The 17,505-nt window shown below is 37.8% G+C and overlaps 1 protein-coding gene across 8 annotated transcripts in view; it reads right to left on the bottom strand.

Moving 5' to 3' along the window:
- The window catches only part of si:ch211-14a17.10 (golgin subfamily A member 4), a 50,019-nt gene extending 34,218 nt beyond the window's left edge, over window positions 1-15,801 (bottom strand). For 4 of the 8 annotated variants that reach the window (XM_067605064.1, XM_067605059.1, XM_067605058.1 and 1 more), the window contains exons 1-44: window positions 15,655-15,799; window positions 15,467-15,549; window positions 15,325-15,369; window positions 15,175-15,199; window positions 14,845-14,913; window positions 14,676-14,765; window positions 14,500-14,568; window positions 14,296-14,391; window positions 14,032-14,118; window positions 13,777-13,875; window positions 13,171-13,236; window positions 12,977-13,066; window positions 12,789-12,875; window positions 12,600-12,689; window positions 12,319-12,408; window positions 11,965-12,048; window positions 11,777-11,839; window positions 11,615-11,677; window positions 11,456-11,524; window positions 11,220-11,303; window positions 10,828-10,914; window positions 10,174-10,257; window positions 9,997-10,065; window positions 9,800-9,889; window positions 9,581-9,670; window positions 9,396-9,485; window positions 6,011-6,073; window positions 5,860-5,922; window positions 5,477-5,539; window positions 5,318-5,386; window positions 5,082-5,165; window positions 4,726-4,812; window positions 4,072-4,155; window positions 3,895-3,963; window positions 3,698-3,787; window positions 3,479-3,568; window positions 3,291-3,380; window positions 3,141-3,203; window positions 2,990-3,052; window positions 1,227-1,295; window positions 719-802; window positions 468-554; window positions 232-315; window positions 11-79 (exon numbers count right to left, since the gene is read on the bottom strand). In XM_067605064.1, the coding sequence (XP_067461165.1) occupies window positions 11-79; window positions 232-315; window positions 468-554; window positions 719-802; window positions 1,227-1,295; window positions 2,990-3,052; window positions 3,141-3,203; window positions 3,291-3,380; window positions 3,479-3,568; window positions 3,698-3,787; window positions 3,895-3,963; window positions 4,072-4,155; window positions 4,726-4,812; window positions 5,082-5,165; window positions 5,318-5,386; window positions 5,477-5,539; window positions 5,860-5,922; window positions 6,011-6,073; window positions 9,396-9,485; window positions 9,581-9,670; window positions 9,800-9,889; window positions 9,997-10,065; window positions 10,174-10,257; window positions 10,828-10,914; window positions 11,220-11,303; window positions 11,456-11,524; window positions 11,615-11,677; window positions 11,777-11,839; window positions 11,965-12,048; window positions 12,319-12,408; window positions 12,600-12,689; window positions 12,789-12,875; window positions 12,977-13,066; window positions 13,171-13,236; window positions 13,777-13,875; window positions 14,032-14,118; window positions 14,296-14,391; window positions 14,500-14,568; window positions 14,676-14,765; window positions 14,845-14,913; window positions 15,175-15,199; window positions 15,325-15,369; window positions 15,467-15,549; window positions 15,655-15,730 (3,406 nt within the window). In that variant the 5' untranslated portion in view covers window positions 15,731-15,799. Of the gene's footprint in view, window positions 1-10; window positions 80-231; window positions 316-467; window positions 555-718; window positions 803-1,226; window positions 1,296-2,989; window positions 3,053-3,140; window positions 3,204-3,290; window positions 3,381-3,478; window positions 3,569-3,697; window positions 3,788-3,894; window positions 3,964-4,071; window positions 4,156-4,725; window positions 4,813-5,081; window positions 5,166-5,317; window positions 5,387-5,476; window positions 5,540-5,859; window positions 5,923-6,010; window positions 6,074-9,395; window positions 9,486-9,580; window positions 9,671-9,799; window positions 9,890-9,996; window positions 10,066-10,173; window positions 10,258-10,827; window positions 10,915-11,219; window positions 11,304-11,455; window positions 11,525-11,614; window positions 11,678-11,776; window positions 11,840-11,964; window positions 12,049-12,318; window positions 12,409-12,599; window positions 12,690-12,788; window positions 12,876-12,976; window positions 13,067-13,170; window positions 13,237-13,776; window positions 13,876-14,031; window positions 14,119-14,295; window positions 14,392-14,499; window positions 14,569-14,675; window positions 14,766-14,844; window positions 14,914-15,174; window positions 15,200-15,324; window positions 15,370-15,466; window positions 15,550-15,654 lie in introns of all 8 variants that reach the window. The other 4 variants (XM_067605065.1, XM_067605057.1, XM_067605060.1 and 1 more) reach the window with 4 other exon arrangements.
- Between the last annotated feature and the right edge of the window lie 1,704 nt (window positions 15,802-17,505).

The following is a 17,505-nucleotide window of genomic DNA, read 5'->3' as shown; positions in this document are numbered from 1 at the left end:
GATGACTCACTCAGTTTAGTATTTTCGTCCTTTTCATCTTCAATTCCGTTAATCAGATTATTCAGATGGTTTTGGAGCACTGTACACAAATGACAACATCAAAACATAATTTCATAAGAGCACATGTAATGTGTTTAATGTAACCGTTTATTAGAAAAACTTGTAATTTTTACAGTGTTTTTGGTCTGGAGTCCTTCGTATATGCTGTCAAGATATAGTTCTGTCACTCACCGCTAATCTTAGAGTAATCTGTGTCATTTTCTGCCACATTCGCCAGTTTCTCAATCTCTGTTTGTATTGCAATAATCTGTAGAACTGAAAGAAGAGTTAACATTAATAATCATATTCTAGCATGTATCACCTGACACCTTAACTATACATATCATTCAGTTATTTTGATTGTTTCAGTGGGTTGTTAATCAATGCAAACATAAACCAGATCAATAGAACTTCTATGTTGTACTCACGTTTTTGAGGTTGAGCACTTCTTGCTTTCAGCTCCTCTGTTTTTTTGGCCAGCTCATCATTCTTCTCGTCTATAATTTTTTGAAGCTCTGCAGATCAAAGAAAAAGATGGTTTTTAACTTGGATATCCTCTGATCTTTGTACCTCACATCAGTGTTAAGTTGATCTGTTACTAAGTCGCAAAGTAGCTATTTTACATACAATATAAAACAAGTGCCTGAACTGAATTCAATTGACAATGAAACACACTCACCTTTTATCTTGGTTTTGGATTCGGTGTTTTGTAGTTGTCTCTTTAGCTCCTCAAGTTGCAGGGTTAGTGTGGAAACTTGAAGAGCTGAAACAATCAGACTTAAGCAGTTAAACTAAAGAGCAGTATTCAGACTGTCTAATGTTTCCATTATCCTTTAAACTACCTGCATCCAGATCCACAACACACTGCATTCCTGTGTACAGTTTTTTTTTCAACGTAATTAAAAGATCAGATTTTGACAAAGATGATTGGTATGACCAGGTTATGGGACATCAACTAAATATCAGTGTGAAACAATGGCTCATTTTTACTTTAAATTATCAAAACAGATATCATGAAGTGTCATTATTAGTCAACAGAGAGGAAATCCTTCAAGCTCCACTTGAGTAAAATAAAATATAAACTAGACTCCCACTGGGATGGACAGAGAAAATTGAATGGGTCAGAAATGACATTTGGTCAGTACTGAGAAGTTTGAACAAAACAGTAATGTAGGTCCTTCACTCACCAAGTGAAGTAACACTGTCAGATTTGGACTGCAGCTCCTTCATTTTGTCATCCAGGTCATTCTGCAGTTCTACAAGGACATATATACATCAGCTGTATATTCTAAATATAGAGCAAAATATTAGGATCAAAGCTTTTATACATGTCTGTGGTTTTGACCGGCAATATCTGCTCAGCAAGATTTCCTATCTGGAGGTCTCGACAGGGTTGCCCTCTCTCCATCTTATTAGGCTACTTGCTTCACCATCTGAGCCACTTCTGCAGGCTACCCAGCAATCACAAGATCGTGAGCCAATCACTCTTCATAACACACCCAATTTCATATCATTTTTTATCTAGATTATATTGTGATGCATGTGAAAAACTAATACCTCCTATCCTGAAATAATTGACAGGTTTAGAAAGATATCAGATTGTAAGATGAATTGGGTAAGTGAGCAATATTGCCCCTGAATGAATTGAATGACCATATACAGTATCTGTTAATATGTCAACTGTTAGTAGTTGTCATTGGGTAAACAATTTCCACAATATTAATAAAATAACACTTTAGAACTACAACCACAGACATTGACCGTTGCCATCTTGGATTTTTGGAGCCAGAAGTGATGCTTAGCACGGTGCATTTACAGTCTATGGTTAACTGTGATAATGCTAATGCTAATGCTAATTTTCGGTGGCAACAAACAGGCTTAAAACTATTTTAAAAAATGTACTTACTGGAAAAACTGAACAGCTGATTCCTTAGAGGGTCTTTTAGCACAACCAAACGCTGAACAAGACTTTTTTAGGCGACCATAATGTTACAAGTAGCTGTAATGAACTAAAAATGCAAAACGCGCAAAATAGCGGCAGCTACGCCTATATCTGGGGTTACGCCATGGTTACATTACCTAACTAAGGTTGTCGCTGTGGTAGCAACTTTTCAATCACAAGATAGCCATGCCCTAAATCATACCCTGCTTTATTGTCAAGTTTAAATGAAATGGGAACATAATTTACAAAATGAACATCAAGTTGTATTGAAGAAGACTTGAAACTAGCGATTGAGACCACAAACTCATTAGGAAACTGTTTACTGAGGTATAAATCAAGTGAGAAGTAGGGTCATTTTCTCATAGACTTCTACACAAAAAGACTTCTTTTTGGAGCCAGAGGTGTCACCCCTGATGGCCATTAGAGAGAATGTAGGTTTAAGGCACTTCCGCATTGGCTTCACTTTTCAGACGCAGAACCAAGCAGGTACTTCCGGGTCTCAAAAGTGAAGCCAATGCAAAAGTGCCTTAAACCTGCATTCTTTCTAATGGCCATCAGGGGGCAACTCCACCTGCTCCAAAAAGCAGTCCGTTGACTATAACAATCTACAAAATACCACAAAGGACTTGAAACATTTCTTAACCCCTTCCTTACTTATCTATTTACAGGTTCAATGATTCCTGTAGCTCTTCCTGTGGGCTGTTCAATTTTCATGGGACAGTAAAAAAGCCACTCACTAAGGCCTCAATTTTCCAAAGAAATTAGTCGTCTGATTGGTTGATTTATAAAATTTTGAACAGTTGAAGATGGAGCTAGATCCAAAATCCAAAATCCAATCATTTGCTAGAACTGACAGACAAAGACGTAGAGACTACTGTTTTTTTTAACTTTAAAATAGATAATAAACCCGTTCATTTCCCACAATAGATTCAAAAGAGTGTTCACAGTTTTTCAGACATTGTTGGCCAGCAGGGACAGTAAGTAAAAACCAACAGACACAACACTCACCTTTTAGTTTCTGCTCAAAACTATAACACTGCTCCTCCGTCTGATTGAGTTTACTCTGCAGAGCTAGTACAAAACACAGATTCATAATGTAAGGTAATGTTCTTTTTCATTTCTTGTGGCAGCAACCTCAACATGCCAGGACTTAACTTACCTTTGATCTCAGCCTCATCATGAGAGTGTTCCTCCTCTTTTGCCTTCAGTTTTTCCCTCAGCTCTAGAAAGGTAGTTTATGCTTTAGCTTATGAAGGGTCTACAGCTAATACATGAATTCAATAATGCCAAGTAGGAAAAGGACACTCACTAGCAACTGTAGAAGAAGTTGTTTGGGCTTCGTCGCGCTTTTCTTTTTCTAGGTTTCTGAGTTGGTTGTGCAGATCAGTGATTGTTAGAACTGAGAAACACAGAAATGAAATTAGAAAGATTAGAGAAAAAAAGATTTCAGATTATTTTTAATAATGAATGTAGACACCTTGTTGCCTTTTTACTTACTCAGTTTGGCATCTTTCTGATTCTTCTCATTCAGCTCGTTGACTGATTTCTGTAGGTCTCTCTTCTTGGCTGTGAGCTCGTTTGTGAGCTCTGAGACAAATTTAAAACACATTAATTAGTTATATGCAGAAAATCAGGATGCAATAACAACATTTTATATCTTAGTTGTATGGATTGGGATGCATATGGGATTTGTAAAGGATTATTAGAGATACTTACGGGTTACCTGAGCGGTCTGTGACCTCTGGTGTTCTGACAGCTGTCTCTGCAAGTATTCCACTTGACTCTGCAGCGTCATGATTTTCAGCACTGAAGCACACAAAGATGTCAAAATATAGTAAATAATGTAATAAGATCTTATATAAACAGGACAGCTTGTCTGTGAATCTTTCTGCTCAAATTTATTTCCTACTCACTCAGTTTTGTGTTTTCATCATCTTTGTCATCGATCTCACTGATAAGACCATCCACTCTGTTTTGCAACTCTAAAACAAAAAAATAGTCCTTGATGAGATTACATTTTATCTTTTGTGATTTGATTTGTCAAATAATGTCACTCTGAATTGTTACATTAGCATTTAAAACAGACTGACCTTTTCTTTGGTCACCAGTGGTCTCATTAGCAGCCTTTTTCTGATGGTCCCATATATCATTCTGCAGCTCAATGATTGTTAAAACTGAAAGAAACAAACATGCAGTGGGTTTGACTGAGTTTATTGCTTCAGAAACCTGTCTTACCAGCCCTCGATATTAAATGCAAAATGTCTATTTACTCCATTTATTACTCCATATTTCCATGACCTACATCAACTGCTGTCAAGTCAACAAGTATTTATGGTGTGTGAAACAGGACTTTTTGCTTGACAACAGGCTGATGGTTAATAATCAAAACATCAGTGGATTTGGTGTCTTAAAGAAAAGAGCACAAGGAAACACACTGAGATGCATAAACAGAGTTATTGCAAGCAGCGATATGAGGTTGAGTTTATCCATTGTGGGTAAAAACTGGAATTTTTCTCTCAAACATTCAACACATTTAGCTTTGTAGAAAGTAATATCTACTATCTAGTAGTGGATAGAGTACTTAATTAATCCCAAAGGGTTTAGTTTCTGTCTATAAGGGGTCAAGAGACTTGATATTTTAAGTGGTGACAAATCTGGCAACAACTATGAATTTACACCTTTAACAATGATTTGGACTTAAACAGTGACCTGATGATCACAGTGTATCAAATCAATGTGCTCACTTATTTTGGGGTTGGCCATCAGTTTCTCTATTTCTTCAGTCTTGGAGTTCAGTTCGTCTTGCTTCTCCTCCAGTTGCCTGTGCAGCTCTGTGGGGAGACAAAGCGAAAGACTAAGAGAGGCAGAAAAACATCAGCCATCAGTCTCCTACAGAGTCTTTAAAGTGACAACTCTGACAATCTACCACAGTGAGATAATTTTCCAAATCAGACCATTCAACTTTAACAATAGTTTCACTGTTAGTGGCGAGATCTGAACTCTGTCAGTTCTTGAGTCTTGGAGACAGGAGAAATGATCTTATTCTACCTGTATATTTAAAATAATAATTGTCACATTGACTGTGACCACTGTTACTCACCTGAGACCTTGTCTGGGTCTTTTGTGGTGGAGATCAGATCCTCCAGAGCCTTCAGATCATCATGCAGGTTTATCACGTTCAGAACTGACACAGAAAAACAAAGCAAATATCATTACACAGTTTATCAGGTGATGAACTGAGCAGAGGACACCTCTCATGAAAAAGGTGAGATCTCAGCTAAATATGAATATTGTACTGTACTGAAGCCATAATGACAATATTGTAACTTCACTCACTGAGTGCCACTTTGGAGTCTCCAGTTCTGTTCAGTTCTGCAATCTTCTGCTCAAATTCAGTCTTTACCTCTGATGGAAACAGACACATAATCCAAATCAAAAGTGAAACTGGAACATAAATCATCGGAGCGTTTAGCTGCAGTCATGTTAACAACTTACGCTCATATCTTTCCTCAAGTCCAGAGCATTCTTCACTCTTTAATGCCAGATTCCTCTGCAGCTCTGTTGTTTGGAAAGAGAAAGACCGGACATCAAAATTCTCACTTGCAATGGTGCCTTTTGTTATATCATTGTTTTATTATGAGGATAAAAACAGCTAAAAAGAAATGTGGTTTATACATCATGTCATTTCTCTGTATGGTGAAAAATCCAATCATTTGCTAAAACTGACAGACAAAGATGTGGACACTACTGTTTTTTACTTTAAAATAGACAATAAACCCGTTCATTTCCCACAATAGATTCAAAAGAGTGTTCACAGTTTTTCAGACATTGTTGGCCAGCAGGGACAGTAAGTAAAAACCAACTGAGACAACACTCACCTTTTAGTTTCTGCTCAAAACTTGAACATTGCACCTCCGTCTGGTTCAGTTCACTCTGCAGAGCTAGTACAAAACACAGATTCATAATGTAAGGTAATGTTCTTTTTCATTTCTTGTGGCAGCAACCTCAACATGCCAGGACTTAACTTACCTTTGATCTCAGCCTGATCATGAGAGTGTTCCTCCTCTTTTGCCTTCAGTTGTTCCCTCAGCCCTGGAAAAGTAATTTATGCTTCAGCTTAAGAAGGGTGTACAGCTAATACATGAATTCAATAATGCCAAGGAGGAAAAGGACACTGTGGGAAATGTTTACCTGTTCAGACATTATCAATATAGTACCAATCAAGTTATAAAATCATTTACTTTGGAGATAAAGCAATTACTTTTTTTATATTCTTTGTAGAAGAATATACTCCATTATTTTACTCTTCTAGTCTCATTCTACTCTTTTAGTCTTACTAAGTGGACAAACAGTCAAGGTTAATCATTTAGTTTTGTAACTTTAGATGTGCCTGAGAATATAATGGTGTATGGAACTAAGTGATACAGGAATGTGTTGATGTCTCAATAGGAGGGGGTAGTAGTTAGAGGGAAGAGAGCCAGGATCAGAGCCAAGCTAACCCAGCTTGGACCTAAGGCTATTACTCTACCCAACCTACTTCTGGCTAATGTCCGGTCACAGAGAAAATAAAATGGAGGAAATAAGACTCAGGCTAACTCGGCAATGGGAAATCCGAGACTGTTGTGTCCACATCTTTACAGAGACCGGGCTCCATCCCAACATCCCAGATCAAGCTATTGCACTTCATGAGCGGACCATGTTCCGTGCCAACAGAACACAAGACTCCGGTAAGAGGAGGGGAGGCGGACTCTGTGTTCACATCAGTGATGCTCCGGTGCTCAAATGCAGTCAAAGTGGATGGACGGCGTTTACCAGATTTTAATGTTAATATGTTGACTATATTATCTGCCTAGAGAATTCACCAGTGTGTTTGTTGTTTCCATTTACATTCCTATAGATGCAAATTCAAAAAATGCACTACAGAAAGAGTATGAGGTCATCAGCATTCACATGACAAAACAACTAGATGGTATTTTTATTGTAGGTGGTACTGCTTTACCTAAATTCCACTAGTATGTCCACATCCCCACCAGGGGAAGTAATACCCTGGACCATGTTTATACCAACATTCCTGGCAGCAAAAAAGCCCTCCCTCGTTCCCGTTTTGGTCTATCAGACCATATTTCCCTGCTTCTCCTGCCTACTTACTCTCAGCTGATAAAAAGGGTCAAACCATTAGTAAAAACTGTTTGTGTGGACAGATGAAGCTACAGCAGCTCTACAGGACTGTGTTGAATACACAGACTGGCACATGTTTAGAGATGATGCCACCCAGGAAAACCACATTAGTCTTGAGGAATATACATCAACAGTGACATCATACATCAGCAAATGTGTTGATGATGTGGTAATCACAAAGACAATAAAATCATTCCCCAGCCAGAGAGCCTGAATGAATGGAGAGGTGAGGGCTCTATCCAGAGCCAAAAAAGCTGCCTTTCGGTCAGGTGACAAGGAAACATACATCACTGCCAGAGCAAGACTGAAAGCTGGCATCAAGGAGGCAAAGCAGAGACATGAGCAGAGACTGGAGAGAGACCTAAACACCACCAACACCAAAGATATGTGGCAGGCGATCCAGAACATCACAGCGTCTCACAATGCTCGCTTTGATATCCTCAACAAAGAGTCAGTTGTAAAGTCCACTCCGCCACCAGAGGATCTGCCACTATCAGTATCTACAGCAGATGTGAGAACAATCCTGCTGAGTGATTATGAATAAAGCTGCTGGGCCTGATAACATCCCTGGCCGTGTACTAAAATCATGTTCTGACCAGCTAGTTGATGTTATTACTGACATTTTTAACACTTGATTGTCACAGGAGAGTGTCCCCACCTGCTTCAAGACAGCCACCATCATCCCTGTACCTTAAAGGTCTGCAGCGTCTAGTCGAAAGACTACCGCCCTGTAGCACTTACTCCTGTTCTGATGAAATGCTTTGAAAAACTGCTTCTCCAGCACATCAAACACAACATCCCAGACAGCCTGGACCCTCACCAATTTGCATGCAGAACCAACAGATCCACAGAGGATGCCATCTCCACTGTCCTCCACTCAGTCTTCGCACACTTTGAAAATACCAACACCTACATCAGAATGTTGTTTGTTGGTTTCAGCTCAGCATTTAATACAATCTCCCCCATGAAATTGATTGGAAAACTTAGCACTCCGGGCTTGAGTACCACACTCTGCAACTGGATATTGGACTTTCTCACCGACAGACCCCAGACAGCTTGGATTGGTGGTCACACCTCCTCCACTCTAGTGCTCAACACCAGAGCCTCTCAGGGTTGTGTGCTCAGTCCCCTCCTATTCATGCTGTACACTCATGACTGCAAACCCCAACATGGAGAGAACTCTGTTGTGAAGTTTGTGTATGACACCACCATCATCGGCCAGATTTCAAACAACCATAAGAGTTCATACTGGGAGGAAATCAACAATCTTGCAGAATGGTGCACAGAGAACAACCTACTGCTCAATGTCAACAAAACCAAGAGGCTGATTGTTGATTTTAGAAAGAAGAAGGCAAAGACACACACTCCTGTCTACATCAGTGGAGCTGAGGTGGAGCAGGTGAACAGTTTTAGGTTCCTTGGAATCAACATCACAGAGAACCTGTCATGGACATCACGCATCTCCACCCTTGTAAAAAAAGCTCAGAAACGACTGTACTTCTTACAGAAACTTAAGAAGGCAAAATTCCCGTCCCAAGTTCTTGTTAACTGATACAGAGGAGCAATAGAAAGCACCCTGACTGGAAACATCACCAATTGGCATGAAATGTGCACGGCCCAAGACAGGAAGGCTCTGCAGCGGGTGATTAAAACCGCCCAGAACATCATCGGTACCCATCTACCGAGCATCAGTGATATCGGTGAGGTGAAGTGCCTGCACAGAGCCCAAAGGATACTAAAAGACAATACCCACCACAACCACAGCCTGTTCACCCTGCTGCCGTCTAGCAAGAGATACAGAGTTATCTGCTGTCGTACCACCAGACTACAGAGCCGTTTCTCTCCTCAGGCTGTGAGATTCCTCAATTCATCCTCCACACTCCAAAATAAAAAAATGTTTTATTATTTGCTAATCAATTTATAAGATTTCTGTTTTTGTGATAGCATAAAGGGACTACAAACTACATTTACATTTATACAACCTTGCGTTGTAAAATGATAATAATAAATTAATCTTGAATCTTGAATCTTAGTATAAATGCATGTGTTTCATGATTCTGTTTCAGTTGCTCCATGGACCAGCTCGGTTTACATGTACACTGAATTTAGAGTAAACTTATATCATATTGAACTATTCTTGATTAGTCTGATGTTTTTCCTTAAAGATACTTAAACAGTGTGGTAGGGAACCTGGACACATCTGGCCCAGCTGAAGGTTTTCTCCCACAACACTCACTAGCAACTGTAGAAGAAGTTGTTTGGGCCTCGTCACGCTTTTCTTTTTCTAGGTTTCTGAGTTGGTTGTGCAGATCAGTGATTGTTAGAACTGAGAAACACAGAAATGAGATATTATTCAGGACGAAAAAGATTTCAGATTATTTTTAATAATGAATGTAGACACCTTGTTGCCTTTTTACTTACTCAGTTTGGCATCTTTCTGATTCTTCTCATTCAGCTCGTTGACTGATTTCTGTAGGTCTTTCTTCTTGGCTGTGAGCTCGTTTGTGAGCTCTGAGACAAATTTAAAACACATTAATTAGTTATATACAGAAAATCAGGATGCAATAACAACATTTTTTATTTTAGTTGTATGGATTGGAATGAATATGGGATTTGTAAAGGATTATTAGAGATACTTACGGGTTACCTGAGCGGTCTGTGACCTCTGGTGTTCTGACAGCTGTCTCTGCAAGTATTCCACTTGACTCTGCAGCGTCATGATTTTCAGCACTGAAGCACACAAAGATGTCAAAATATAGTAAATAACGTAATAAGATCTTATATAAACAGGACAGCTTGTCTGTGAATCTTTCTGCTCAAATTTATTTCCTACTCACTCAGTTTTGTGTTTTCATCGTCTTTGTCATTGATCTCACTGATAAGACCATCCACTCTGTTTTGCAACTCTAGAACAAAAAAATAGTCCTTGATGAGATTACATTTTATCTTTTGTGATTTGATTTGTCAAATAATGTCACTCTGAATTGTTACATTAGCATTTAAAACAGACTGACCTTTTCTTTGGTCACCAGTGGTCTCATTAGCAGCCTTTTTCTGATGGTCCCATATATCATTCTGCAGCTCAATGATTGTTAAAACTGAAAGAAACAAACATGCAGTGGGTTTGACTGAGTTTATTGCTTCAGAAACCTGTCTTACCAGCCCTCGATATTAAATGCAAAATGTCTATTTACTCCATTTATTACTCCATATTTCCATGACCTACATCAACTGCTGTCAAGTCAACAAGTATTTATGGTGTGTGAAACAGGACTTTTTGCTTGACAACAGGCTGATGGTTAATAATCAAAACATCAGTGGATTTGGTGTCTTAAAGAAAAGAGCACAAGGAAACACACTGAGATGCATAAACAGAGTTATTGCAAGCAGCGATATTAGGTTGAGTTTATCCATTGTGGGTAAAAATTGGAATTTTTCTCTCAAACATTCAACACATTTAGCTTTGTAGAAAGTAATATCTACTATCTAGTAGTGGATAGAGTACTTAATTAATCCCAAAGGGTTTAGTTTCTGTCTATAAGGGGTCAAGAGACTTGATATTTTAAGTGGTGACAAATCTGGCAACAACTATGAATTTACACCTTTAACAATGATTTGGACTTAAACAGTGACCTGATGATCACAGTGTATCAAATCAATGTGCTCACTTATTTTGGGGTTGGCCATCAGTTTCTCTATTTCTTCAGTCTTGGAGTTCAGTTCGTCTTGCTTCTCCTCCAGTTGCCTGTGCAGCTCTGTGGGGAGACAAAGCGAAAGACTAAGAGAGGCAGAAAAACATCAGCCATCAGTCTCCTACAGAGTCTTTAAAGTGACAACTCTGACAATCTACCTCAGTGAGATAATTTTCCAAATCAGACCATTCTACTTTAACAATAGTTTCACTGTTAGTGGCGAGATCTGAACTCTGTCAGTTCTTGACTCTTGGAGACAGGAGAAATGATCTTATTCTACCTGTATATTTAAAAATAATAATTGTAAGGAACACAAATTTCTCAATGCACAACAGAGTCAAACATTGACTGTGACCACTGTTACTCACCTGAGACCTTGTCTGGGTCTTTTGTGGTGGAGATCAGATCCTCCAGAGCCTTCAGATCATCATGCAGGTTTATCACGTTCAGAACTGACACAGAAAAACAAAGCAAACATCATTACACAGCTTATCAGGTGATGAACTGAGCAGAGGACACCTCTCATGAAAAAGGTGAGATCTCAGCTAAATATGAATATTGTACTGTACTGAAGCCATAATGACAATATTGTAACTTCACTCACTGAGTGCCACTTTGGAGTCTCCAGTTCTGTTCAGTTCTGCAATCTTCTGCTCAAATTCAGTCTTTACCTCTGATGGAAACAGACACATAATCCAAATCAGAAGTGAAACTGGAACATAAATCATAGGAGCGTTTAGCTGCAGTCATGTTAACAACTTACGCTCATATCTTTCCTCAAGTCCAGAGCATTCCTCACTCTTTAATTGCAGTTTCCTCTGCAGCTCTGTTGTTTGGAAAGAGAAAGTCCGGACATCAAAATTCTCACTTGCAATGGTGCTTTTTGTTATGTCATTGTTTTATTATGAGGATAAAACCCACTCACCCTTTATTTCAGCCTGAGCTCTGGCATACTCCCTTTCTTTGGCTTGAAGCACAGTCTGAAGGGCTGATTTACAACAGTGACATATAAACAAATTGAGTCTTTCTAGATATTTATGGCAGCTATTTTTGGCAATTATCAGCCGTTTTTTGGCAGGACTTTAAAAATAGTAGCAGTAGAGGATAACTCACTGGTTTCTTGATTTCTTGATGGTGTCTCTAGCTTGTCATCCTGCAGCTCTCTCACATCTTTCATTATGTTGATAACCTTTATGACTGCTCCAAGCAAAATACAATTTAAAAAAACCAACAGCAAGAACAAAAAAAAACAGATGTTTTAAAACTATGAATTTTTAAGGGTGACAAATTTAAGCTGTATATGAGTGCTTTGTTTTTGCTTTGCTTTTAGTGGTTTGGTGATATAAGAAAATATGAGAATCATCAGTGATTTAGAGATTTGTTTCCCAAAGTGAATATATATTCATTTCAAATTAAACTCGTTATTCTAAGCAATAGTTATTATGTATAACTGCAGCTCATACTCACTCAGTTGTGCCTGGGTAAAGTCTGTCTCCTCCAGTTGTCTCTGTAGGTCGCTGAACTTTTTCTTCTCCGCATCCAACATAACTCTTAGCTCTAGGATGAAAAAACAACAACAATCTTTTCCTTTTGGATTTTACTATACAAGTAATGAAAACATTTGAAGAAAGATTTGTAGAAGTTCACTCTGTAATAATTTCATAATCTCACAATAAAAAGACATATACAAAAGTGACTTTGAACTTATTTAGGTAAATCAAGGTTCATAGAGCTGTATGAACATCCACCTTTAAGTAGGGAGTCAGTTGTAGTTTTGGTGTTTAACATTAACTGTCGAAAATGATCCACCTTGCTCTGCAGTTCCAAAATTTCCTTGGCTGGAGAAAAAAGAAAGAAGATGTCAAATCAATGCTGTTGTAAACCACAACAATAACAACTGAACTGCTTTTTTTTTTTTTTAAAAATTGCACACTTACTAAGTTCTGAGTTATTCTCATCACGATTCAACTGTAAAATCTTCTTTTTAAGGAGCTCGACCTTTTGCCTCCATTGCCTTTGGAAATCTAACCAAAGAAACAAAAAATGATGACTTACAGCAGCTCTAGATAATAAGACCAGGTCCACAACAGTATGAGATCTCCAGACGCACAGTATAGTCACTCACCAGCAGCATTAGTCCTGGATTTCTCAGTGTGGTAAGTGATCATCCTCTGAATCACTGTGATCTGACTGTGCACAGAAACCAGCTCCAGCACTAGAGGACCAACAGAGAACATGTGTCAGGAAATGTTTGATACAGAACCTTTGACATTGCAGATTATAAAGGAAATATTAACAGATGTGGAGAGATGTACTGACTTGCTGAGTCGGCATCTCCTTTGCCCCGCAGCTCATCGATGTTCGTTTTCAGCTGTACTTGTAGAGCTGATGGGAATTAGCAGAACGTGAATCATTAATACAGAATTAAAATGCTAAAAGATGGATTTCTGCAAAACTAAATTTCTAAACATAAAGATGGTATAAAGTGAAAGGATATTAAAGCAAGACTGTAACTTTTGTTAAGCAGCTGCCACGGCAGAAACAAGTGACTATTATGAGATAATGCTAAATGCTAAACTTAATTTGGTATAAACTACTGGCATTTAGCTAAAATGCTTCAGTATTGTTAGAAGCAGAAATGAAGAAAAGTAATAAATTAAGCAAAGTGACACAGTAATGTACACTATAAAGTAATATTTACTTAAAGTTTGCTGACACTGGCTAACATACTAGTAAGACTGTAGCAGAAAAAACCCTGAGTGAATTGAACTGAGCAAGGGTGTGTTTTATTGCTTATGAATTCAATGTTTTAACCGTAAGTTATTTCTCCTCTTAAAAGTTACATAGTCTCACTTCAAATGTACTGACTGAATTATGAACAGGCACTTTTCATATCTAAACATGCAGGTAGGTACAACAATTTACCCAGAATTCTCTGGCTTTGCTGAGGACTGGCTTCTCCTCTTCTTGACTCTGCTTGCTCTAAATCCCAGATCTGATTTTGCAGTGAGAGGATCTGAAGAACTGAACACACATATAAAAACAAGTCAACCATTTGTGAATATCTAATAAGTTGGCACAAATCACAATAGGATCTGCCCTTGAGATTCGTCGCTGTTTACTGCTCAGCTGTTCTACAAATGTCTAATAAAGGTTTGTTTATTTTTTTAAAGCTCTTACTGAGCACTGAGTTCGGGTGGCTTCTCTTAATCTGCTCCGTCTTCAAATTCAGTTCATGGCTCTTCTCTTGCAGCTCTCTCTGCAGCACTGTGAGACACAAGTTTAGATATGAAAGTTTTCCATCAAAACCGTTTAGCATTATAGAAGAATATCAAACAGTTGTAGCTGAGTTCAAATATTTGTAGATAATAAATAATATTCAGGATGCTAAATTGAAAATACTTTGCCAGCAGATATAGAACAAAGGAGTGAAACAGCACTCACCTGTAATGTCAATAGTACTTTCAGTAGAATTAGAAGCAAGTTCGATCTTCTTCTGTAACGTATTTACCTCCCTGGTGATTGCAATGATCTTCAGAACTAGAAAGAAACTTGGCATTACCATGTGATAAAAAAATATCTGAAGAAATGGTGATATGTGCTATAAAATATTAAATGAAAATTGAGAGGTTTTACTCTCAAACTTACTCAGAGAAGTGTCGCTATCAAATTTCTCCAGGATCTCTTTCATTTTATTTTGCAGCTGGGTTTTATAAGCTGTCAAGGAATTAAAGATACATTTTAACATGTATTTTTGTTGCGCAAAGTGTATCCGTTTCACATGTGCCACATATGTAGAGTATAATTTACAATAAAAGGCTTACAGCTAGTAATAGCTGAGGCTGTCGCACTGCATGTGGAAAGCTTCAGTTTCAGCTGTCTGATTTCTGTCCTCAGTCCAAACGCTTCATTATCTGTCAGAAAGATCAGAGGTTATATCAGTTATATCAGAGCTATAGTAAGCCAACTCCTACTAAAAGGATGTATACTAACCTAGTTGGTTGTTGTGGAGAGTTGCCTGTTGAAGTTGCTTGTTAAGCAAAGTAAGCTGTTCCTTCACACCTGACAAAGACAGCAAGTCAGCAAGTTAATAGACAGAGCGCAATGTCAGCCTTAACCTACTGTGCACACTTGCAATGAGAATTGTTACTTGTATCTCAGTCAACAGTGCTGCTGCTACCTAATACAAAAGCTGCTTGCTCAGTACTGTAACCGTGTCACTGTAACTGGTAAGTATTCTACATATAATCAGTGCACATGATCTGCTGTATGATTTGTCTGACATGCACATATTGTTAAGTATAAGTATAAAGAACCACTCACCAACACAAGTTTTGACAGTAATTGACTGTAAGAGAACAAAACATATAGAATTCATTGAAATAAATGAAAAAAGTAGATTTAAAAAATCATTTTATGTAGAAAACAAACCAAATGAGATATGTATAAGCCTAAAAAGTATTTGTTACATACCGTTACATTTATGTTCCTGGGATCAATTCCTTCTGGTAGGGTGATCTGAGGTCAACAGGGTAGAGGACACTGTTATCAATCTGTATTAAATTGTTTATATGAATATTTTCTCATTTGATAAGTCACAGTCTAGGGGACTCACTGGGATACTTGAAATGATCTTGTCCAGCTCTGGATTTCCTGTATGACCGATTAAAGTTTTCCCATCATCATGGATTGAGGCGACTGACAAAGAAAAAAATCCACATCAACTGTCAGAGTTTTAAAAACATTTATATTAATTGGCTCCTTACTAAATGAGTGCAATGTGGATGAGTTACTGTTGCTTACCGTGTCTGCTGTCAGAAGCCTGGACAACACAGAAGAGAAGGAGGGCAATCCAAATAAAGGGAGACCCTCCAGCCATTGCGCTTCTATCATAAAACTTTCTCCTTCTGTTCTTTCTGCTGTCGTAATGCTTTTATACACAGCTGAATGAAGAATGTGTGGGGGCGGCGTTGACTTTTGGATTACAGTATAATACTATCTATCTATCTATCTATCTTATCTATCATCCCTCCAGCCTGTGACTATCCAATTTATTAAGTAAGTAAACAGGTCTGTTTAACCAAATATACTAATATACTGAAATATCTTATGACAAAGTATATTAATATAATTTTAATTCATTCTTAGTACGATGTTCATTCCACTTATTATTTTAAGCTACAAGTCATGAATGTATGATAAGCAACTCTACAACTGACAGGTTGCAGTTGCCAAACGCATCTATTTACACTGAGTTAATAATTAAAATGTTTTTCAGCACAAACTCTGAGTATATATAAAAAGACGCTTGGCAAATACGTGTTTCAACTTCATTTCAATGACAAATAAGGGCAATGCCACAATGTTAGTGCACAACAAAACTGGCACTGGATTTATGAAGACAAAAAAATCTGAATTCCTGTTAGACTGCAAAATTTGTAAGAATATAATTTATCTTCTACTGACAATAATCACCCACTAAACAATGTTCTACTACAAAAGTCCTGTCTTTAATGGGACACACTCGCTCATGCAAGTGTCAGAAGGCAACAGATAGAATATAAAACTTAGCTGAGCACTAGCTTACTTACTGCTGACTGAGACAGTCCTAAATAGTCACAAGATCACAACGATTATCCAACTTGTGACTTGATTCATATTACAGGAGGAACAGAATATCCTTACATACTACAACTTTAGTAAACGTCAACTTTAACCAGACTTTTAATCCACACAAAATTTTAAATCACTAATCCTAAACCATCAGATACAGTTACTGATAAGACCTCTGTTAGGGGGAGCACTGGGTGAAGCAATGCTGGAAATTATGACATCTGAGTTTGGCTTGAATCAAGGTCTGAGCTTTTTTTTAAAATCTGTTTACAGTTATTTCCCGTAATGTTCATGTGTTGATAATGATTAACTCAATCTTTTTTACCTAGGTCATATTTTGTAATTTGTTTTGTTGTATTTTCCCTGGAAAATCCCACTGAGGTTAAAAAATCTCTTGCTGACTTGCAAGAGTGTCCTGGCCACGACTCCCACTCCAATGTGATAACAGTTTAGTTTTAGGTCAAAACAGTTTAAGTTAAGGTCAAATACAAACTGGTAATGCTGAGAAACTATTTATTTGTGTGATGTCAACTATCACATAATTAAAGATATTAGCTGAAGATTTTGTTTCTGTTGCTGATTTGTTGTATGTGTAACAAGCATGTAATTATAAACTATGAACCATTCATAACCATAACATTTTTAAGCCTAAACTCAACCCAAGTTTTTCGATATTTCTAACAATAACATATTTCCAGACATTTCAATACTGTACACTAATTTCCATGCTATAGAAAGTGTATTATATGAGGATTGGCAGGCTTTCTGGCTTCATATTTCAGTCACCTAGTGGTAAATTGGGAATCAGACTGTGGTAAAGTGTAACTTAATGTTTTAATGTCCCTCAATGTGTTTGCCACAACCCACAGTGAAACTGTTTGACTTCACCAGTGATTTATTTTGGTTCAAGCTTTTCACATCAATAACACCAAGCAGACATTTTAACTTGTCATAGTAGGAAAAGCACAGGTGTATTTAATTACCTTAACGACAGCTCTGTTCTATTCAACTGTCCCAGTAAACCATGACAGTGTGACAGTG

This window comes from Thunnus thynnus, chromosome 12, assembly GCF_963924715.1.
Source record: "Thunnus thynnus chromosome 12, fThuThy2.1, whole genome shotgun sequence".
NCBI classification, from domain to species: domain Eukaryota; kingdom Metazoa; phylum Chordata; class Actinopteri; order Scombriformes; family Scombridae; genus Thunnus; species Thunnus thynnus.
This window is presented reverse-complemented; position numbering and strand designations above follow the sequence as displayed.